Source organism: Labeo rohita, chromosome 8, assembly GCF_022985175.1.
Source record: "Labeo rohita strain BAU-BD-2019 chromosome 8, IGBB_LRoh.1.0, whole genome shotgun sequence".
Lineage (NCBI taxonomy): Eukaryota > Metazoa > Chordata > Actinopteri > Cypriniformes > Cyprinidae > Labeo > Labeo rohita.
This window is the reverse complement of record NC_066876.1, coordinates 14627961-14652893: the sequence shown is the minus strand read 5'-3', so window position 1 is coordinate 14652893 and position 24933 is coordinate 14627961. Positions and strand designations below refer to the sequence as shown.

At 35.0% G+C, this 24933-nt stretch overlaps 2 protein-coding genes across 3 annotated transcripts in view; one reads left to right on the top strand and one right to left on the bottom strand.

The window, feature by feature from the left end:
* Positions 1–24933, bottom strand: part of ralgps1 (Ral GEF with PH domain and SH3 binding motif 1) — a 147933-nt gene that overhangs the window by 117918 nt on the left and 5082 nt on the right. The window contains exons 2-5 of the mRNA XM_051117997.1: positions 18617–18705; positions 15798–15931; positions 11679–11783; positions 10519–10569 (exon numbers count right to left, since the gene is read on the bottom strand). Of these exons, the coding sequence (XP_050973954.1) occupies positions 10519–10569; positions 11679–11783; positions 15798–15854 (213 nt within the window). The 5' untranslated portion in view covers positions 15855–15931; positions 18617–18705. The remainder of the gene's footprint in view (positions 1–10518; positions 10570–11678; positions 11784–15797; positions 15932–18616; positions 18706–24933) is intronic.
* si:dkey-191c17.2 (uncharacterized protein LOC100005628 homolog) lies at positions 956–23055 on the top strand. Of its 2 annotated transcripts, none has more exons than XM_051118007.1 (2): positions 956–1064; positions 21746–23055. In XM_051118007.1, exon 2 carries the CDS (start codon positions 21746–21748, stop codon positions 22544–22546), a length of 801 nt encoding a protein of 266 aa, XP_050973964.1. In that variant the 5' UTR covers positions 956–1064; the 3' UTR covers positions 22547–23055. The 2 variants fall into 2 exon arrangements, with proteins under 2 accessions (XP_050973964.1, XP_050973963.1); XM_051118006.1 differs by lacking the exon at positions 956–1064 and adding an exon at positions 19576–19642.

Sequence of the window (24933 nt, the reverse complement as noted above, 5' to 3'; positions counted from 1 at the left end):
AGTCTTAGATCTTTCAGAGTTCTTAGAGGTCTTACAGTTCAGCTCATGAAAAATGGGGGCAAAAAAAAAGTGTTGCATGTATTTTTATCATTTTTAAAATTTCATTTTCAGCATCATTACTCCAGTCTTCAGAGTCACATGATCCTTCAGAAATATGAAGATTTGATGCGTAGGAAACTTTTCCTATTATTATCACTTTTAAAAAAAAAGTTACATATTGTTGTGCTGTTTAATTTTTTTGTGATGATTTTTTTTGAAACATGATCATTTTTGAGAATTTTCTTACTAATTTTCATTAGTAAAAAATCACTACATATTTTATTTGTTTTTGACCTATAGTGACTTTGTTTAAATATACCATCCTTGTATTGACTTTTTAGTTTAGTTCAATTCACAATAAAAATTCCTGATTATTTACTATCCAAGATGTGCATGTATTTCTTTCTTCTTTCTTCAGATATTTCTCCACATAGTGTTCTTCAATGGGAATCAATGGGTTGAAGGTCCAAATCGCAGTTTTAATGCAGCTTCAAAGGGTTCTACACAATCCCAGCTAAGGACTAAGAGTCTTATCTAATAAAACAATTAATTTTTTTTTTTTTAAACTATATACTTTTTAACCAACCATTTTTTAAACCACTTGTCGTGCACTTGTTCTGCGATGCGCTTCCGCGACTTCGCGCATAGCATAATCACACTGAAAAGGTCACGCGTAGTTAGTTCTGCATATGTGCACTCCGGTTCCATTTGCATCTCATTTTTTCCTCTAACTTCAAAATCATCCGACATTGTTTTTTTTACTCTTTTTGTAAAGGGTGTTTCACTTTCTCTGCATGTTTGCTTTGTAAACACTGAGTCGGTACTTCTGTCTTCATCACGCGTGACCTTTCGAACATCATTACGTAATGCACAAGGTCGAGCTGGTGCAAGACGAGCATTTGTGGTTAAAGAGTCGCTAGATAAGACCCTTATTCTTTGGTTGGGATCGTGTAGGGCCCTTTGAAGCTGCAATGAAACTGCAATTTGGAAGTTCAAACCATTGGGAAACATAGAAGTCCACAGGGGTGAGTAAACTATCAATAAATTTTTGTTCTGGAAGTCAGCTAATCCTTTGATTTAGAAATAATTTCTAAATGAACTGTAGGAATATTAGGTTTTGTAAAATAGGGAGAAAAGAATGCATAGAACAAAACAACACATCTGCTGCTTTTATCTCGTTGCATGGGGACTTTATATGGTTCTAAGCCTCCTCAGGTTCACAGAGCTATGAATACTAACACTTTTATTGTATTGTGCAGACTAAAAGCAGATGGAAACATTTGAAGGCATTTCAGTTTACACATGGACTGAGTGGAGTTTCCATGTGAATAAGCAGCTCAGTCTGGGTACAGTACCTTACCAAAATATTTTAGGTCTGTTTGCTAAGTCATCACTTTAAGCCACACATTTCGTCAGGGACACAGCACAACTATAGTGTAAGAGGATACTACCATTCAAACATTTGGGGACAGTAAGATTTTATTTTACTTCTTGTAAAGAAATAAAAGCTTTTATGCAGCAAAGTAAATTCAATGGATCAAAAGTAACCGTGAAGACTTTTACATTGTTACAAAAGATTTCTCTATCAAATAAATGCTGTTCTTTTGAACTTTCTATTCTTCAAAATATCCTGGAAAATAATTTATCATGGTTTCCACAGATATATTAAACAGCAGAGCTTTTTAATATTGATAATATTAAGAAATGTTTCTTCAGCAGCAAATCAGCATATTAGAATGATTTCCGAAGGATCACGTGACACTGAAGACTAGAGTATAATAGCTGCTGAAAATTTTCTTTGCCATCACATGAATAAAACTACATATTAACATAAATTCAAATAGAAAACTATGGAAGTCCATTTCTGCCAATGAATAAAAAATTAGGTAAAAAAAAGGTAATTGTGACATTTTATTTCACAATTCTTACATTTTTTCTTGTTATAAGTGTACATCATGTGATCAAATACAATCAACTTGTCAACATGATCCACAGCACCACCCAGTGCATTTAGTTATAACTGACTTTTAGTTCACATGCTTGGGATTTATCATGGATTCTCTGCATTTACAGCCAGCAATGCAACATTTAGCAAAATTCGAACAATGTTTTTATTTTTTGAATAAAAGTTGAAACTAATATTTGAAAATTAGAATATTCAATTATTTGTACACACCCCTATTTATAACTTGCAACTGCGAGGTTATATCTCACAATTCTGAGAAAAAAAAAAAGTAAGGATTGCATAAAAAAAATGAAAATTGGGAGATATAAACTCGCAATTCTGACTTTATCTTACAATTGTTTATATAGTTTATATCACACAATTCTGAGAAAAAAAAGTCAAAATTGTGAATTTATAAAATCACACTATTCTGAGAAAAAGTCAAAATTGTGAGTTTATAATCACAATTCTGAGGAAAAAAGTCAAAATTGTGAGTTTATAATCACAATTCTGAGGAAAAAAGTCAAAATCGTGAGTTTATATCTCACAATTGTGACTTTATAACTTGCATTTGCGAGTTTATATCACAATTCTGAGAAAAAAAGCCAAAACTGAGAGTTAATATCACACAATTCGGAGAAAGAAGTCAAAAAAGTTGTTTATATCTCACAATTGTGACTTTATAACTTGCATTTGCGAGTTTATATCACAATTCTGAGAAAAAAAAAGTGTCAAAACTGTGAGTTTATATCACACAATTCTGAGAAAAAAAGTCAAAACTGTGAGTTAATATCACACAATTCGGAGAAAAAAGTCAAAAAAGTAAGTTTATATCATAATTCTGAGGAAAAAAGTCAAAATTGTGAGTTTATATCTCACAATTTTGACTTTATAACTCACAATTGTGAGTTCATATCACAATTTTGAGAAAAAATGTAAAAATTGTAAGTTTATATCACAATTCTGAGGAATAAAGTCAAAATTTTTAGTTTATATCTCGCAATTCAGACTTTAGAACTTGCAAATGCGAGTTTATATCTCGCAATTCTGAGAAAAAACAGGCAGAATAATCTTTTATTAATTTTTATTTACTGGTGGAACTGGGCTTCCATAGAAAACAGCTATTTTAAATTGTAATCAAAATTTCTCAGTGTTTCTTTTGAAATGAGCTGCAGCACTGAATGGGTCAAGGTTCGCTTGGTTAGCATCGTCCAGTTTCCCCTGCAGGTAGATTTTTTTTAACTACACTACTCATGCGATATACTTTTTAACTGATATATCTTTTACTAACAGCCACTTTGCAAAGTTGGCATGACACTGTAACAGGATCATTAAACAGTCCTCATTGAAATGTGACTGAAATGATGAGGAACAAACTTCATCATTTGGAACAATAGTCTCATACACCATAAATACAGCCAATAACACCAAAAGGTTTAATCAACCATGCTTAATTTTACTATTATATCACTATTATTTTCAGAAACAGTACGTTTTATAATCATCTTTATCGCAAAAGATCAAATATAATTTGGTTCAACAAGACAGGGCCGCTTTAAAGACTACAAACTTTCACACGTCATCTTTCTTTCTGACTCTGATAATTTCTATAAGATGCTTGTAGCCAAAGACAGTTGTACAGCACACCACTTTATGCAAAGAGACGCTGTCTGCTCACATTACTCATACAGCACTAACAATTTAGCGGTTGTTGTAGAACCAACATACATCTGAAGTCTATTAACGCAGTTGCCCGTGTCAACTTCATGAACATCTCCTTTTAGAATCTGTAATAATGGCTGAAGCACGCAGCTGAAATATTGATGAATGAATGTATGTTCATGTGGTCAAACGCAAAAATGTACTTATACAAGCATTTCCACAGGCCACTGAAACTTACAGGCAAAAGGCTCAACAATAACAAGCCCACGTTCTTGTCAAATATCTCAGGGTTGGAAAGACTGAGTGTAATGAAGGAGTCCTGAATTAGTGGCTGAGGAGGTCAAACTCAGCATTTTTAAAAATAGCTCTTTTCCAGTGGGAACTCCTGCTGTAAGCAAATTAATTCAATATGTTTCACACTCTAGGCTTCTTCAGAGAAGGAACATCATGGTAGATGTTTTGCTGCTTTATATAAAATCAGTCAGCTGAACAATTTATGTGCTGCCTGAGATGCAAATATGTTTAAAGGAATGAGGAGGGAAGATTCATCTTGACATAAAACAAGTTCATGCTCCACAAATCAGATAATTTCCCTCAACACCAATTAAGTCCAAAACTGACATTTTTTTTAGCAATAAAACCACTGGCAACACCTTGAGTACAAGCACATAAACATGACAGCACTCTCAGCTGTAGAGAAAACCCATTTTCACCCGTGACTAAAGAGACTCCAGGGGGAGGAAGAGGTAAAACACTTCTTTGCAGTTTCCTACACCCAATCCAAACCTTGATTAATGTTTCAGAATGTCAAAAAACTCCACAAAGGCCTAAGTGCATTGCTTTTTTGCAGTTTGAAGGGCATATCCTTTCCTTTAGATGTTTTGTTTTTAGATGATAAAAGGAGAAGAGTAATAACAGTAGTCAGTATTAAATACTCAACCCTGTTGATGCATAATTTTACCCCATTTTATAAAAGAGGAGTATAGCGTTACCACTGGCCAGGATCCATGTTACATGGACCTAACCAGGACTTAAAGAAGAAGTCCACTTCCATAACAAAGATTCACATATAATGTACTTACCCCCTTGTCATCCAAGATGTTAATGTCTTTCTTTCTTCAGTCGTAAAGAAATTATATTTTTTGAAGAAAACATTTCAGCATTTTTCTTCATATAAATGGTGCCCCGATTTTGAACTTCCAAAATGCAGTTTAAATGCAGCTTCAAACGATCACAAATGTGGTTGTAAAAGATCCCAGCCGAGGAAGAAGGGTCTTATCTAGCGAAACAATCGGTTATATATTGATTAAAAAATACAATTTAAATACCTTTTTATCTCAAATGCTCCTCTTGCCTTGCTCACCTTGATCGTTTTGTATTCTGACTCAAGACAGTTAGCGTATGTCGAAAAACTCAAATCGTATTTTCTCCCTCAACTTCAAAAATCATTTCAAAACCATCCTACATCACTGCAGAAGTACCGACCCAGTCTTTCCAAAGGGAACATGCAAAGAAGATCAAACACCCTTAACAAAAAAGGTAAAAACAGCGATATAGGACGATTTCGAAGTTGAGGGAGAACATGAGATTCTTTTTCAACATACCCTAACTGTCACGAACCGGAACAAAACAGTCCAAGCAAAGTAAGACAAGACGAGCGTTTGGCACTAAAAAGTATATAAATTGTATTCTTTTAAAAAATGAAAATAACCGATCGTTCCGCTAGATAAGACCCTTCTTCCTGGGCTGGGATCGTTTACAACCACATTTGGGATTGTTTGAAGCCGCATTTAAACTGCATTTTGGAAGTTCAAAATCGAGGCACCATATCAGTCTATTATATGAAGAAAAATGCTGAAATGTTTTCCTCAAAAAACATAATTTCTTTACGACTGAAGAAAGAAAGACAGGAACATCAAAGGGATGAGTAAATTATTTGTTCCAGTTGTTCTGGAAGTGGACTTCTCCTTTAACAAATGTTTACTTGTCAGTGCACCACAAATCATATTGCACTATTTGCTTCTTAACCTTTAAATACCACTTCTGCACATTATTATGCACAGTTTTTATGTAAAATACTTGTATAGTCTGTCTTAGGTTATGTGTATGTATAGTCAATTATTTATAGTATATGTATAGTTAGATCAAATCAAGTAAATTAAAAACAGTAAAATTTTGAAATATTTTTACAATTTAAAATAACAGTTTTCTTTTGAATATATTTCTAAATGTAATTAATTTCTGTGATTTCAAATCTGATTTTCTTTTTATCATCATTACTCCCGTCACTTGATCCTTCAAAAATCATTCTAATATTTTGATTTGATGCTCAAAAAATATTCATTATTATTATTACGTTGAAAACAGCTGAGTAGAATTTTTCAGGTTTCCTCGGTGAATAGAAAGTTAAGAACAACAGCATTTATCTAAAATAGAAATATTTTCAACATTATAAATGTCTTTATCATCAATTTAAAGCATCTAAAAAAATACTGAGCCCGAAGCTTTAAAATGGTATAGTGTATAATGTTGCAAAAGCTTTTAACCTCAGATAAATGCTGATCTTTGAATCTTTCTATTCATCAAAGAATCCTGAAACAAAAATGTACTCAACTGTTTTAAATATTGATAACAATAATAAAAAATGTTTCAGCAAATCAGCATATTAGACACTGAAGACTGAAATAATGATGCTGAAAATGTAGCTTTGATCACAGGAATAAATTACAAATTAAATATATATTCAAATAGAATGCAGTTTTTTAAATGGTAAAAATATTTCACAGTACTACTGCTTACTGTATTTTGGATCAAATAAATGCAGGCTTGGTGAGCAGAAGAGAATTCTTTAAAGTTAAAAAAAAATTTGACTGGTGGTGTACTTGTGAATTTTCAGCATCATTACTCCAGTCATCAGTGTCACATCATCCTTCAGAAATCATTCCAATATGCTGACTGGTGTTGAAAACAATTGTCCTGCTTAATATTTTTGTACAAACTGTGATACAAATTTTTTTTTCAATAGAAAGTTCAAAAGAACAGAATTTATTTGCAATATATATTGTTTGTAACACTGTTAAATTGTCTTTACTGTTCCGTTCAATCAATCTAATGCATGCATCCGAGAAATGTCTTACTGACCATAAACTTTTAAATGGTAATTAAATGTATAAAATAAATCTGATTTCGATTAAGCACCTTCTTTCACTGAATTTTCAGCCTCCATTTTGTGCTTTATTCATAAAAAAGTGCTAAAACTCGGAAATCCAAATTGTTAACACACCAAAGTCTGCTTTCAGTGAGAAATGATTCCAGTGTAAAGAGAACTCACATCCACACTGACTCATTAGTTGCACAGAGCTCACAGAGGTGATGTCATGTTAACTAACGACCGCAAAGATGTAGGTCAACGGACATCATCACATACTCACGCTCACTCATACTCTGGATAAAGTTCAAACGATCCTGACTCACTCTTACTAAATGTTAATATCGATTTGTTCATCTCTTTGAAAAAGGGCAGAGATTCAAACCAGGATCGCTATGAATGAAACCAAACGATTCCAGACGTGAAGCTCTGAGAAAAGTTGCTTGGTTAGGAGTAATAGCTTAAAAGACTGCCAAACAATTCTCTGCTCAAGCATTACGCCATCACTGGATAGAATGTCTGGAGAGACCTGGAAGAAGCCTGGCAAATTTTTCTTCATGACAAAATGGGGACACCAAAATGGTTTTCTCACCACACTTATATTAACCCTAAAATGGGAGACAAAAGTGTCATATTTTTCATGTTATTTGTTTGTTTTCATTTGATACATGGGTTTTTAACTATGTGATGAAATCAGTTTTCAGTTAAAGGGATTTGAAAATTTTGTCATTAATTACTCAACCTCATGTCGTTCCAAACCCTTAAGACCTTCGTTTATCTTAGGAACTCAAATATTTTTAATGAAATCTGAGAACTTTCTGATCCTGCATAGACAGCAATGCAACTACCACATTTAAGAGCCAGAATGGTAGTAAGGACATGGTTAAAATAGTGGTTCAGCTGTAAAATTTTTGTGTGCAAAGAAAACAAAAATAACGACCTTATCCAATAATTTACAGACTAGAACCTCCAGCTCTCTTAGGTCACCGTCTCTATATTCTGCTTCAAATAAGAAAGGCTGGAATTTTACTGAATAAGCGTCGAAGACTGAAATGGAAGAGAAGAAATTGCTGAATAAAGTCATGAGGTGTAGCACTGAAACCCTACTGTAATTGTTAAGAGTGGCCTAGGATCAGCAATCTCCATGTAAAACTGATCGGGCAGACCAAAGCGCAAGTCGTAGAGACTTAAAACTGGGAGGGATGGCAATACTCACACCATCTACAACCTCACCAAGGCTTGCTCCAATCGGCCTGATGGGGGTGCTACAACGATCGAAAGTACAAAATCTCTCATAACTCGTAAACTGCTCGTCGCAGGCTCAAGTGTCTTATGTCGTTAAAATCCTTTTGTTCACAGCGGACAAATCAGACGCCTCGGATTTGTCCGTCACCCTGGCGAAATTTTCGGGTATTTTGCTTATTTTGAAAAAACAACTTTTGCAAACTAGTCCTAGGTGTTTCACCTGATTGGAACCAAAGTAGTGCACGAAGATTCTCTGGAGAGTGAATATCAGTAGTTATCAAAAAAAAAGTTGAACTTTCAACTCTCCCTCTGCAAAGGGACGGCAAAACATTCGAAAGGGGCAGGGCTGTCTTTATTAAAATGGCTATAACTTTTGAACAGAGTGAGATATCTTCGGCACACTCACAAAGCGTATGTAATGCGGCCTTCACGCCATATCGTAATTACTGTAATTCCAAGATGACAACACGTGACATTTTACTCATAGCTTTCCATGTTGTGGGAGTCGGAGGTAGCGCCTAAGTAGCGCCAAAACGAACCTGGCGGCGGTCACGTGGTACATCTGTAACTGGTTTAAGTCGTAATTCTAAAAACATTCCGAGTTTACAAGTTGTAATTACTAGTTCGGGAACACATGGAGGCTTTGGTGTTGATAGTGTTGCCATAGAAACACATAACTCAGAGTAGAACGTCACGTGTTTTCAACTCTGAATTATGGCATGGCGTGAATGCAGCATAAGAGCTGAATCTGAGGTCATTAAACAAAGGTGCGGAGCTTAGCCACTTTGTGTCGCTATAAAAGAAAGAAAAAAAAAAACGGCCATAACTACACAACCGTTTGTCTTGTTGACATGAAAATCATTAATCAAGGTCTTGGACCGAAGTGCTGCAAGCGGCTGTAGGGACGACATGGCCACCATAAACCGATGAAATCTGAGCACCTATTAGACTAGGTTAACGGAGGTCGATTGGAACGAAACTCAGTGGGCCTGTTTGACTCAAGGCCCTAAAGGTCTGTGAGAAATTTGAAAGAAAACAGCCACTGGGGGCGATATAACATTTTTCAAGGGCGTAAACAATTGTATATTGCATAGTTTTTCACACATACGCACAATATTCGTCTCATAAGATCGACATCCTCAACCCCAACAACTTTGCCTCTAGAACCACTGTTGTCAATCAACCCGTTTATTTAAATGATTAAGAAAAAAAACTGCTTTTGCAAACTAGTCCTAGGACCTAGTCCCAACACTGCAGGACAATTCTCCGGGCTCTCTAGGTCAATAATTATCAAAAAATGTTGAAATTCACCCTTTGGGAAGCTATAACGGGATCGTTTAGAAAAGGGGCCTGTCCAAATATACCCAAGAGCCTATAAAGCCTAAACGAAAACTCAAAACTTCACGAAAACTGGTGAGCGATTCTAAACAAGCATTCAAAGTTGTACGTAGATCGGACCACAGCTGGTACTATAATAGTCATAAACATTAAAAAACATCATATTTCTATGGTAAATGACATGTGACAAAACCCCCTTTTTTTTTTTTAAATCATTGATTTAGGTCATTACAGGCTTGATTTAAATGCCTTAAAGTGCTTGAACCCTGATAACTGCTGCTTGCAGCTATATTTATTCTTGTTTTCTTTGCGCACAAAAAGTATTCAAGCAGCTTTATAAAATACGGTTGAACCACTGATGACACACAGAGTATGACGTCCTTACTACGTTTCTGTCTATTCAGGGTCAGAAAGCTGTTAGATTTCATCAAATATATCTTAATTTGTGTTCTGAAGATAAACAAAGATCTTACGGGTTTGGAACGACTAGAGGGTGAGTAATTAATGACAGAATTTTCATTTTTGGGTGAACTATCCCTTTAAACTGGATGGTTTAAAAAATTCATATTATATTGACAGTGCCTCTCTCTTCGCTTTATAGTTTCCCAAACCTGCCAACCAACCATCTTTTGATCATGGCAAGATAATATACGAAAACTAAATACTTATGTAAGATCTGGATAACAGCCACCATGTTAAATGCCCAAATGTAAACGCCAATGAAAATTTAATCACACTGAAAACCATCTACACAAAACCTGCAGTAAACTGCAAAATGTCTTTGCAGACATGTTTTCATTATCTGTGGAAAAAACGCAGCACTTCTCACTGATCCTGGTCCAAATCTATCATATCTGTTAGGAGCGCCTTTCCATTGTCTTCACATAAAATGTTAATTAAGGAAAGTACAGAGGGCTGTGCAACTCAGAGCAGAGGAGTTAAAGTAATGGAAGAATGTGGAACTAGATGCTGTGGGTACCGCGGTCTGTGTGCGTGTGTGTATGTGTGTCATTAATGCACCGCTATAGTGCCACATCACACTAATATGAGAGCACATGAGATCAGTTCACAGCTGTGGCGTTCTGTGTGGCTTGATAAACACAGAAGATGTGTATTTCGTTGCCATGGGTATTGGTCTCACCTCAGGCTGTATCGCTTTGAATACAGGAGCATCCATCAAAGTGATCTGACTCTGCAAAATAAAAGCTATAATTAAAAGATAGTTCACTCAGAAATAAGATCCTGTCATCATTTAATAAGCTCATGTCATTCCAAACGTATAGGGCTTACTTTATTGCACAGAACACAAAAGGAGATGTTTAGTAGAATGTTCAATCTGCTCTTTTCCATACAATGGAAGCAGATGGAAAATGCTGTAATTTATGGTCACCATTTGCTTTCACTGTATGGGAAAAAGTAAAAATTGACTATTTTTGGCTGAACGATTACATTAACAGATTTAAATAGGGCAGTAATCATTGCTTTACATGCAATCTTTATGTTTTTGTGAGTGTTCAGTTTTACATACGTTTCAAAAGTACTTCTGATTTCTTGGCGGGAAACGTTTTTACAGTGGAAAAAGTTACTTAATGCACCTTTATTAGAACATAGCGGGTTTCTATAATTATAAAAAAAGAGCCATATCTAATGAATGGGTAATTAAATGCTTCCCTTGAGCTCACATATTACATTTATGAGATGGAAAGATGAAATTTCCTAAGTAGGCCATTGTGCACTTTAAGTCAGAGATGGAATTGACATGGAATCAGCACGAGCAATGAGCTGATAATAAGTGCTGCCAAGGTCTCAGAACAGTTTACTTTACTTACACTGATGCATATGTTTCAGAAAAAACTGAAATATGTTGCCCTAGTTTCAAATCACTACAGTTTCCATGCCAAACCTTCACTAAAAATGCATTTTATTTTTTCCATTACAGAGGAGGCTTTACTAAGGTTAAAATATTAATGTTCTATCATCAACTTATGCTGAAAAGCAAACAAAAGTAACACAACTCTAACCTCAAACCATCGCCAATCTGGATTTTGAATTTGATTTTAAAACCAAAAAGCAACTTTAGAAGAGACACAAGCTTTGTGTGAGGATGAGAGTGGAGTTTAGGTTTCTAGTAATGGAAAAACACCCCCCAAATATTTATTTTATGTCAATGGGAATAAAATTCATAGGGCTTTTAGCACCATTAGTGGTCATTTCCACAACTGCAGCAATTTGCACCTACATCAACATATTTCATAGTTAAAAAATGGATGCGTTGTCACTTTTTGACATTTATAAACTTACAGCAAACTCCTCGGGTGTCACTTTGAGCATGTCAAACACCACCGCGTCAAAGCTCTTGGCAGAGTCCAAACTCCGTCCATCCAGGGACTCTGAACTACTGCTGTCCTGCAGACACATGAGGAAAACAATTAGGCTTGAAAGAGATAGAAAAACTAAACATAATATCAGGGATATTTCATACACCTATAAAGTCCATATGGCCACTCTTCCTTTGGGTATTTAATCAGTTTAATTACCATTGTCCGTTTGAATTACTTCATTCCATTTGATTATTCAGCACAGATGGTAAAAATGGATCAGAATGCAACCACATCACTTTATTAACAGGCAATGTGCCAATCCAGCCCATATTGTAATTAAAGCCAGACAAAAATAGACCACATAACAAAGGCCAGAGAGGGAAAGATACAGTCACAATGAAAAGAACGGTTTCTCCTCAGCAAATTATCCTGACAGATCTCCTTTGAAGTTCCCCTATTCCATCCAGTGTAATATCCGTACTGATGTAAAATCTCAGTCTTATCTTCTCAGTGTCTTATCTGCTCTGTGTGCACCCTTAATTGCTGAAAGATTCGTTCATGTGGCCTCATTTCAGGTTATTACTATTCAGTGAGCGCACTACCGTTCAAAAGTTTGAAGTCAGTAAGATAAGATTGCTATCTTTTATTTTTTTTCGGGGGGTGCATTAGATTGATCAAAAGTGACTGTAAAGACTTTTATTATGTTACTAAAGATTTCCATTTTAAAGAAATGCTGTTTTTTTATTCATCAACATTGAAAATAATAATAAATGCTTCCTGGGTAGCGAATCGGCATATGTTACCCTGGAACACAAAACCAGGGTAGCACGGGTATATTTGGAGCAATGGCCAAAAATACATTGTATGGGTCAAAGTGATCGTTTTTTTTTCTATGCCAAATAGAAAATTAGTAATATGCATATGAACTTCATTTAGACAACTTTAAAGGCGATTTGCTCAAATTTAGATTTTTTTGCACCCTCAAATTCCAGATTTTCAAATAGTTGTATCTCTGTATCCAATATTGTCCTATCCTAACAAACCATACATCAATGGGAAGCTTATTCATTCAGCTTTTATATGATGTATAAATCTCAATTTCCAAAAAATTGACCCTTATGGCTGGTTTTGTGGTCCAGGGTCACATATTGACTTCTGAAGGATCATGTGAGACTAAGGATTGGAGTAATGATGCTGAAAATTCAGATTTTCCAACACAGATGAACTACATTTTAAAATGGAAAAGTTATTTTAAATTGTAAGCTGTTATATTTAAATTGCAATATTTCAAAAACTTGGTAAAAAACTTGTAGAAAAAAATAAATAAATAAATATTCATGATCTCATATTTCTTTGGCCTATTTCTATTCTGCATCTTACATTTATTACTCTTCGATATGTGTTCTAAAGCTTTACAAACATGAACATTGTTTAAAAACTAAATATTTGCAACCACAATGTGATGTTTTCTAGCTAGCCAACACTGATGAGTGTTACAGTGATAGTTCACCCAGAATTTACAAATTTGTCATAATTTTCTCACCCTCATGTCGTTCCAAACCTGTGAGTTTCTTTCTTATGTTGACCCTAAATGAAGATCTTTTGAAGATCGCTGGTAATCAAACAGATGATGGTCCCCATTGACTTCCATAGTGTTTCTTCCCTTACTAAGAAAGTCAATGGAGACCAACAACTGTTTGGCTCTTCAAAATTCTTCAGAATATCTTATTTTATACAGGTTTGAAACGACAGGAGGTTTCCATTTTCATTTCTGGGTATTTAAAATACTATTTATTTAAAATACGTCAGCTGAAGGTTATTGTTCAATACAAGGCCTATAAGACTAAGCCAACCATAAACTCACACATTATTTCCAAATAAACTAAATGGCCTCTAAGAAAATTGAGGCAATATGCATCACTGCTGCAATTAAATTCCTAACTGTTAGTTTCATTTGCACTACAACGATATGAAAACAGTGCTGAAAGATCTTTTAGTATATCCTCCGTCCCAACCCTTCTTACGAAACTGTCTCAGTTTGCTTTACAAAAATAAACAGAATCTATGCTGAAAAAAATACAATCGGGCAACACAAAAAAATGGTAAAAAAAAATAGACTTTATGAACCTATAACTGAAAACACAATGCGTCACATTTTCTGAACTATCCCCGAGTTTGAGTTCACACGGTGTGTTAATGACATAACACCGTGCCACTGGAGCAGCATCCTGCCAGTATTTGTTTGAACTGATCAGCACTGATGGGCCAACAAGCTGTTATTTCTCTGCTTTGATCTGATTCCCCTCAGCAAGCCAATATCATGTGATCTAACTTGGATGCTGTACACAACATTCAGTTCAGACTCAACAGTGACCCCAATCAGTGTCTGAGCAATCACACGCACCACTGAGGCTATGATAATCATCTGGACTAAATCTCTCATTTACAGTGCCTTGCAAAAGTATTCATACCCCTGCATTTTTTTTTTATGTTTTATGTTGCAGCCTTATACTAAACTGCTTTAAATTACTTTTTTTTTTCTCCACATCAATCTACACTCCATCCATACACCATAATGACAAAACAAAAACAGAATTGTCACATCTTAGTAAATTTCTTATTCATACCCTTAACTCAGTACTTAGTTGAAGCACCTTTACAGCCTCAAATCATTTTGGGTATGATGTGACAAGCTTTGCACATCTGCATTTGGTGATTATCTGCCATTCTTCTCCTCACCTCGTCCCCTTTCAAGCTCTGTCAGACTGGATGGAGGTAGATGCACATTTTCAGGTTTCTCCAGAAATATCTGATTGGGTTCAAGCCCAGGCTGTGGCTGGGTCACTCAAGGACATTCACAGAGTTGTGTATGAGTCACTCTGTCTGTGTGGTTAGGGTCATTAGCCCCTTTCACACATACAGTCTTTACTGGTAAATTACCGGTAAATTACCGTTACGAGATCATGCGTGAATAGGACCTTTTCAAAAATACCGGTAAATTCGTTCCGGCAATTTACCAGTAAGGGTAGTTGTAACATTACCAGTAAATTGCCGGAATACTGCTGTGTGTGAACGCGGAATGAAGAATAAAACGCGCTGACGAATAAAGTCTGCTTTGGTCCAAACTGGCCAATCATAACGTTCTTATGGAGCTTTGCTGCTTGTTTAAATTAGTTTTTCTATGTAAATATGCGCTTGATGGACATCTTTGACCACTTCCTCTTGTCTCGCAGCTGCTTCAAGTGTTGCGCTCAAGTTCAAGTGAGACCCAGCCTTCTTTCTCATTGATCCGCCCTGTGGCTCTGCAGTTGGATACTATAATGCGCGTCTCGGGACTATAAGAGCAAAAAACGCGTTCTGTTTGATCATCCTCTTATTCCGGTCACTATACTTTGTCATCAAATTGGACAGATAGTGAAACTATAGCGTTTCTGCTGACATCACGGAATTTACCGGCATGTTGCTGCTGTTGTGTGAATGGTCTCTTACCGTCAAAAAGCCAGAACGCCATTGCCTGTGTGAACAGCATATTTCTGTATTTACCTGTAAAGTCGTACTGGCAATTTTCCGGCAAATTACTGTGACTGCTGTGTGAAAGGGGCTATTGTCCTGTTGGAAGGTGAACCTTCTACTTAGTCTGAGGTTCTGAATGCTCTGGACAGGGTTTTCATTAAGGCTACCTCAAAATTTTGGTGCACTGAGCTTTCAATCTACTATGAATACTAACGCAATGGAATCATTTAAGTTTTTTATTTTTAATACATTAGCAAAGATGTTAAAAAACAGCTTTTTGCTTTGCCATTATGATGTATGGAGTGTAGTATGATGTGGGTAAAAAAAAGTAATTAAAAGGAGTTTAACATAAGGTAGCAACATAATCAAATGTAGAAAAATTAAGCGGTATGAATACTTTTGCAAGACACTGTATAATCCATTATGCAGTTTAATGTTCAGTGCTGATGCTTTAACTGATTATCTTTATTTACCAATCTTTTTGAAAATACATAAATCCATGGCACAGCTATGCATAAAATTGGTTGTCAGGTATAATGGTCATAGTTGAACTCTTTAGTAAACAAACAGAATGTGTATGGCATACCTGTGTGTGGCGGGAGGTGATGCTGACGCTGGCAGGGAGTCCATTCCTCCTGTACATGCTCTCAGTCAGAAGAGAAGACCCAGATCACAGCCGACCTCAGCTGCTCACCGCCACACACGACCTCTCAGCCATCCCTGGAACACACAAGCACACACATTATACCTTATTTCATGCCTAAATAGATGTATTTGGCAACTTAGAAAACAGATTTTGTTTTCTATTAAATAAAAATTATGACTTAAAATACAGTATTTTTATGGTCATTGTTGTTTAACACACTGTGCTCTTGTATTTGGGATCTGCTTGTTCTAAGGATCAATGCATAATATAGCCAGTAGAGGGAGGTCTTCACTATAAATGCAGCGTCTCTCCCCTCAACATGACTCCTGGGTTTGCCCTACATTCTGCCAGACAGCCATTTCTTGTTCAAATGAGCCATATCCATATCATAGCCATATCATGAAAAGACCCTGCAGAGCTGCTCTACTACGTACTGTTTAATGAAATATTTCTGTCTGGCCTAATTCAGTCCAGTATTGAAGTGCACAGGCAATAGAAAAAATATCTGCAGATTATTACCTTAAAAAACAGTGACTGCACTTCAGGATTTAGATTTTCAGTTTGATAGTAAATGGCCACCCAACATTTTCAAATACTGTTTACTGTACAATGTTAGAAAAATATGTCCTTAAAGCACTGAAATGTAGCATTCTGAAATGAACTCCATTACATTTTCATTGTTCTAAAGGTTTACTATTTGTAGCTTTTTTGCAAAACAAAACAAAAAAAAAAAAAAATCCCCACCCCAGGGTTATTATAGTTACAAAACTTAACTATTTAAAAAATAAATAAATAAATAAATAAATAAATAAACAAAAAAAACAATTATTGTTTAAAATAAATCTTTATTGAAAAAAAACTTCACAGACTTATTAAAAAAAACTAATAAAATGACAATACACAAAATTACTAAAACTTTAAAATTATAATATACAAATAAAACCTAATTCAAAATACTCGTAAAAACTATAATAGTATCTCAACGATAATAAAATAACACTGTGCCACCCTATGTGCTCATTACTAGAAAAAACTATGTAAAGCAATAAACTAGAATAGATGATCTCAGCATATTTAGCTCAAGATATAAAAGAGCAGTTTCAGCACTGAGATATCAAGAAAAAGTGTGTGACAGACAGACAGGAAGGGAAAAAGTTACCGTGTTACGCAGAGCAGTTTCCATTAAGTGCTATTTGATATTGTACATGAACTGTCATGGCCATAAATATCGGCACCCTTGCAATTCTGTCAGAAGATGCAACCCTTCTCTCAGAAAACTGTTGCAGTTGCAAATGTTTTGGCACTCACATGTTTTTTTTTTTTTTTTTGCATTTAAAAAAAAAAAAAAAAAAAAACACAACACAGAAGAAAAGTCAAATCTGATACAAAACCACACACAGAACCCAAAAAATGCACTAGACAAGATTATTGGCACCCTTAATTTAATATTTGGTAGCACCCCCTTTGGAAAAAATAACTGAAATCAGTCGCTTCCTGTAACCATGAATGAGTTTTTTACACCTCTCTACTAGAATTTTGGACCACTCTTCTTTTGCAAACTGCTCCAGGTCATTCAGATTTGAAAGACGCCTTCTCCCAACTGCCGTTTCCACATGTTTCTATGGTATTCATATCTGGACTCATTGTTGGCCATTTCAGAACTCTCCGGTGCTTTGTTTGTAACCATTTCTGATTGCTTTTGAAGTGTGTTTTGGGTCACTGTCCTGTTGGAAGACCCATGACCTCCGGTGGAGACGCAGCTTTATTATTTTAGCTACAGTGCCATGGGCTGTAAACCTTTTGATGATATTGTGCACAGTGGACACAGGAGCATTTAGATCTCTGGAGATGGACTTGTAGCCTTGACACTGTCCACAATTTTTTTCTGTCAAATCCACAGACACCTCTTTACACTTTTACACTTTTTCTCCATGCTCAGTGTGACACATAACACAAAGGTTGAGTCAACTTTTCTGCATTTTAACTGGTTGCAAGTGTGATTACTATATTGCCCACACCTGTTACTTGCCACAGGTTTGTCTAAATACAAATTACAAGAGCATCACATGCTTGAAAAGCAATTATTTCTTACAATTTTGAGAAGGTGCCAATAATTTTTGGCAAACTCCAGTCTTGTTTTATGCCTTTGTGTCAGCAGTGGTGTCCTCCTGGGTCTCCTACCATAGCGTCCCTTTTTGACAGTTACTTAGGGTTCTTTATCCACCATCCGAACACTCCTTCGTAGTAAATTTTCACTAATTTTGCTCTTCCGTCCAATAATTTTGTCCATTCCATTTTTGAGTTCTGTGTGAAATGTTTTTTTGTGTTGTTGCAGTGCAAACAAAAACAATAAGCACGTAAATTCCAAAACATTTGCAATTGGAACAATTTTCTGACAGAAGTATTGCATTTTTTTGAGAGAATTGCAAGGGTGCCGATATTTTTGGCCATGACTATAAGTAATGAGGCTCAAACATGAGATAAACCATGAGCTTTAATATTACATTATCTAATTTAATTTCTTCTAAGTGGTCATATCATACATTTTCCTAATTTTACTACTTAGTTCTGTTAGTCAATGTTTTTGCATGAAAAACAGTCATCATATAGTTTTTTCAAGGTCATGTCTACCCTCTGTCTAAAGTTGAATTCTGAAACTTTATATAGCCTATCAAATTTCAAAATGCTATTTCATTACATGATCACATTAGCAAACATTTATTTGTACAACTACTAACAATATGTCTAGATTTGCATACCCATTTTGTTTTTCCAGATCTTTCACATGGCTAATATCTGCATGGTAGGGTTGGTGAAGGCCATCCCAAGTGGTGGTTCTTTAGTAATACTGAAAGAAAAAGAGAGATAACAGGAAGAACGACAATATGATCATTATGAGCTCAATAAACTCTGACTTTATGAGTAAAATACAAATCATTCATCAGGGTGTAGCTGTGCAGCACTAACACAAACTTTCGTCAAGGTTAGTTTCACAATTACATATATATTAGCTATAGAAAAAAAATGATTAAATGTATACAGACAAATAGAATTGTGAGGGTTTGATGCTTCATGATTGATAGTGTTTCAAAGTTAAATATCCCAGCCAGAGGCGTGGATAAACTCACTGTTTACCTGAAAGCAGCAGCATTTAACTAGTGTAATCGAGTGTGAAGCATTCTGTCAATACTGTTAGCACTCATGTTTGCTGTCCACAGGCAGGGCTGCATTTGTCCATATGGCTTGCTTGTGAATGCCTAATGCCGTTACATTAGACTTATACTAGCTACACCACTGTTCAAAAGTTTGGGGTTGGTAAAATGTATTCAAGTTTCTAAAAGAAACATTAATATGAAAGACTTTAATGCTCACCAAGGCTGCATTTGTTTGCAATTTGTGAAATATTATTACAATTTAAAATAGCTGTTTTCTATATTGTTATATATTACAAAATGAAATTTATTCCAGGCATCTCAAAGCTGAATTTTCAGCAGCCGTTACTCCAGTCTTCAGTGTCACATGATCCTTCAGAAATCATTCTAATATACTGATTTGGCTCTCATGAAATCTCTCCAATTATCAGTGCTGATAACAGTTAGCAGTAATACAAGTTTTGAGCATTCTTTGCTAAATAGAACGTAAAAAATAAGAGGTGTTGTTATCCAATGCATTGTACCAGTAACCATAGACACAGACTGTAACTACAACACAACTAAAAAGAAAACTTAAGCCAAACTGCAACCTACAAAACATTTTGGATTGTTTGGTGGTACACAGCCCTGCAGGTAAGGTAACTTGCTTAATAAAACAAACACTGATTTTAACACTATATTTGTTTTGAACAAATGCTTAATTGTCGCTTCAGACAGATACACAAGGGATATTATATAATTCAGCCAGTCATAATGATAAAATAAACCCTGACAGAGGGATCTGTACCCTGACATAAAGTACAGAGGGGTCTTGTATCACTCTTAAGTTTCAAGATACATACCCAGTCAAAAGTTTTTAAACTGTAAGATTTTTATTCTTTTTTTTAAAGAAGTCTCTTCTGCTCACCAAGCCTGCATTTATTTGATCCGAAGTACAAAAACAGCTGAATTTTTAGCATCATTACTCCAGTAACACTTCCTTCAGAAATCATTCTAATATTCTAATTCCCTCTCAAAAACTTTTATTATTATTATTATTATTATTATTATGTTGAAAGCAGCTTTCTTTTCAGGTTTCTTTGATGAATATAAAGTTCAGAAGAGCAGCATTTATCTAAAATAGAAATACTCTGTAACATTATAAATGTTTTTAACATCACTTTTGATCAATTTAAAGTCCTAAAAAGTATTAATTTCTATAAATTCTCACCCAAGCTTTTGAATGGTATAGTGTATAATGTTAGCAAAAAAAGCTTTTTATTTCAGATAAATGCTGATCTTCTGTTCATTAAAGAGTCCTGAAAAACGTACTCAACTGTTTATCAATACTGATAATAATAATAATAATAAACAATAATAAATGTTACTTGAACAGAAAATCCGCATATTAGAATGATTTCTGAAGGATTATGTGACACTGAAGAGTAATGGAGTAATGATACTGAAAATTTAAGTTTGATCATAGGAATAAATTACATTTTTAAATATTTTCAAACAGAAAGCAGTTCATTTAAATAGCAAAAATATTTCACAATTTTACTGCTTTTGCTGTATTTTGGATCAAATAAATGCAGGCTTGGTGAGCAGAAGAGAATTCTTTAAAAAACATTAAAAATCCTACTGTTCAAAAAAATTGAAATTGTACTATTCCAATTACATTAGATTAAAAGGAGAAGTCCACTTCCAAAACAAAGATTCACATTTAATTTACTCACCCCCTTGTCATCCAAGATGTTCAAGTCTTTCTTTCTTCAGTCATAAAGAAATTATGTTTTTTTTTTAAAGAAAACATTTCAGCATTTTTCTCCATATAATGGACTGCTATGGTGCCCCGATTTTGAACTTCCAAAATGCAGTTTAAATGTGGTTTCAAACGATCCCAAATGCGGCTGTAAACGATCCCAGCCGAGAAAGAAGGGTCTCATCTAACAAAATGATTGGTTATTTTCATAAAAATAATAGAATTTATATACTTTTTAATCTCAAACGCTCGTCTTGTCTTATCGTGCCTGGACTGTTTTTTCCCAGTTTATGACAGTTATGTCGAAAAACTCCCGTCTCATGTTTTCCCTCAACTTTAAAATCGTCCTATATCGCTGTTTTAGAAGACCCTTCTTCCTCGGCTGGACTCGTTTACAACCACATTTGGGATTGTTTGAAGCTGCATTTAAACTGCATTTTGGAAGTTCAAAATTGGGGCACCATATCAGTCCATTATATGAAGCAAAATCCTAAAATGTTTTCCTCAAAAAACATAATTTCTTTACGACTGAAGAAAGAAAGACAGGAACATCTTGGATGACAAGGGGGTGAGTACATCATCTGTAAATTTTTGTTTTGGAAGTGGACTTCTCCTTTAACTTAAAGCTTCTCCTAACAAAAAAGTCCATTCGCAGTATCATCAGTCAGTTTCCATGGACAAATATATTATTTTTCATCACTTACTGTCACATGTAACCAATCAGAATCAAGGTTAACACTAAAATCACTAGAACAAAGAATCATCTGGAATACAGTGATGTCTGTTTTTCTGAGTTACTGGTCAAAAGCTAAACTGTTTCAAATTAGTTCAACTTAGAAATATAATTCATATGCTCTATTTCTCTGTAATTATTTCTCTAGGTAATTGAATTTGACTGCTGTTTTTTCTCATACACCATCACATTGCAAACCAGTCTGACAAACACAATTACAAAGTTCAGATTCTGCTAAAACTCAAATTCTAAATTCAAACAGATGTTTCCAAATACAATGAGAGCGGATGAAAGTCCCAAAGTGTTTGAAGACATCATGCGGGTTCCAGTGAAGATGGAGTATGAGCTGGGAGAGCAGACAGAGCATCGCCTCAAGGAAATGGGCGCCCGCTGTGTGGGGGAAACCTTAGACGTAGAGTACTACTACGATACTGACAGCTTCCAACTGGCTTCTACACAGACTTGGTTGAATCAACATAACGGCCAGTGGGGACTGATCCTGGCAGAAGAACAAGAGCTTAATCACGCTCAATCATACCACACCAAAAAGTTGGAAGCTGGACATTCTGAAGAAAAGAAAAGCAAAATACTTAACTCATCACATGAAGAAAAATCAGAAACAGGCGCTGACTTTAGAAAAACATCAAACAACGAGTGTCCTGAAAAGGTCATGTCCAAAAGCCAAGTTCAGAGAACACTGGATATGTCTCTTGCATATACAGAACTAAGTGACCCATGCTCCATCATGCTGCATCTCTCAAAGTGTCTCCAACTCCCTCTAACCCATAATGAAACGCAAAGTATGACCATGAAGGACTTTTTGAACATGGCCCGGATTCAGATGTATGACAGCTGGACCAGGACCAGCACTGTGAAGTACTCTCTTCCTGGTGGCTGCTCACTGGAAATGGAGAAAAACTACAGAATTCCCACTGAAACTCCTTCTGCATTTTTGATGATGAATGCTGATGTGCTGAGCATAAGCAGTGAGCTGGAAAAGATGGATCGGCTGCGTAAAGAGCTAGGCCTAAAACCAAAGGCAAGCTCAGATAAACAATTATAAATGATTGTTGAAGACTAGCGGTTAGCACACATCCTCTGACACAACAATCTGCAGTGGTCATGTGGACACCGTCTCTATGGAAGCCTCTTTCTGCCACTGAATAAAAAATTAAAAAAAAGGTAATTGCTATTTTTTACTTTTGCGAGATTTTTTCTCGCAATTGTGTGTTATAAGTCAGAATTGTGAGATATAAAGTCTCAATTCTGACTTTTTTTCTCAGAATAGCATGATATAATTAATTATAAGAAATAAAGTTAGAATTGCAAGATAAAAACTCACAATTCTGACTTTTTTCAATTGTGAGTTCGTATATTGCAATTCTGACTTTTTTCTCAGAATTGTGAGATATAAACTCACAATTGTGAGTTATAAAGTCTAGTTTTCAGGGAAAAAAGACTGATATGTTCTCAGAATTGCGAGTTTGTATCATGCAATTCTGAGCAAAAAAAAAAATCAGCATTGTGAGAGAAAAGTTGCAGTTACCTTTTTTATTTTTTATTCATGGCAGATAGAGGCTGATTTTTGCTTTGCTAAAATAAAAGTGCCAAAATTAATTAAAAACAAAAAATCTCTTGATGATTTCTCCTACTGACATATAATAACTTTACAAACTTTGTGGTAACTCTCCTGTGTTTCCCCTACCATTATATTAGGGGGGCGCCACGCCCCCCCCCAAAACAGAAATAAATAAGTCTTGTATTACTTTTGTACAGTAAAATGTAGGTCTTTATATATTCCGATTTCTACCAAATTTAAATAAAACAATTAAATAATAAAAATAAAAATAAATATTATTACAAGATTAACCACTTAATTATAGAAAAAACTGAATATTCACTCAATTTTTCTTCCATGTATTAATTTTAACAGTAAACCTCTGTTTGTTTGGCAAAAATAAATAAATAAATAAAAAGGTTTACATTTCATTTGATTAAAAAAAAAATAATAATGCCATCATTTGATTATCAGAAAAATTAAAACACACAAGAATTTCTGGGGGGAAAAAAAAGAAAAACTTTGTAGGGCCCTTTTGTTTCAAATGTTAATAATCTAATCTAATCATCTAATCTAATCTAATGTAATGTAATCTAATCTAATCTAATATAATATAATATAACATAACAACATAATGGACCCTTTTTACAATTGTGAGGTTATCAGAAGCAGAAGTCATCATAGTTGGGTAAACGTCTGGTCAACGGACACTACCACAAACTTTTTTTTTTTTTTTTTTCATTTGCAATACCTAAAGAAAAAAAATCCATGATAGCATTTCAATGACTTTCCAAAGGATGAAAAATATGGAGAGATGATTACAGTGGTTAGAAGCAAGAAAGATGTCAAATGTGATGTCACTCCCTCAGACGTTGTGTTAGAAAACCCACACAGAAGCATTAACTAGTTTCTCTGAAATTAAATGTCAATGTAACATTTTAAAAATTGAATATATTATAATAACATAATATAATACTATATTATATAACAATAAAATATAATATAATATAATATAATATAATATAATATAATATAATATATGTTACAGAAGTTTATAAATACACTTTTATAAATGGTTAAAAATGCCCCTATTATGCCATTTTTAAGTCTCCTACATAAGGTTTACATGCATGCAAGGTCAAACAATGCTTTTGTTTTCTCAAAACATGCATTTAATATCGCTTCATCACCCCAGCGATTCTCAAACAATTTGTTTGAAGCAGTTCAAAGATTCAGTCTCTCTAAACCCCCCTCATTCCCGTGAGCCTACTCTGCTCTGATTGGTCAGACGGCCCAGTCTGCTGTGATTGGTCTACCGCATACAGCGCGTGTCAGAAATAATACCCACATTGTCACAGTTCCATATTTTGAACACTCGATTATTTATCATACTTACAGGTTGTGATTCAGTAGAGTCAGCTAGTCCAAATAAGCTGAGCACTGAGTCATTTTACAAGAGCGAGCGTTTTGTGAAAACTACAGTTGTTCTTTGTCATAATTTTGCTCTCTAAACACAGGTGTGTTTTTGCCCCATTTCATCTAAGATACAGACTCAACTAAAGCACTTACTGCTGAGACAGTTATAGTTTCTATGGCAACTGAGAGCTGTAATGTGTTCATATTTTTTATATCATACACACAAGGGAAAAGCAGTCTGCAGGCAACAATCTGCCACATTGGATGTCCGACATGTTCAACATTGGCAATGTTTCTTGCCCCTGCCTCCAGAGGACCCGCTGTATAGTACATCTCTCGTTTTCTAGTAACAAAAGTATGGATCTCAACAATACAACATTTATTTCCTCTGACAGATACTTTTATCTAAAGTGACTTATTGTGCATTCAAGTTATATGCTTTATCAATATCTGCTGCTTCCTGGGAATTGAACCCA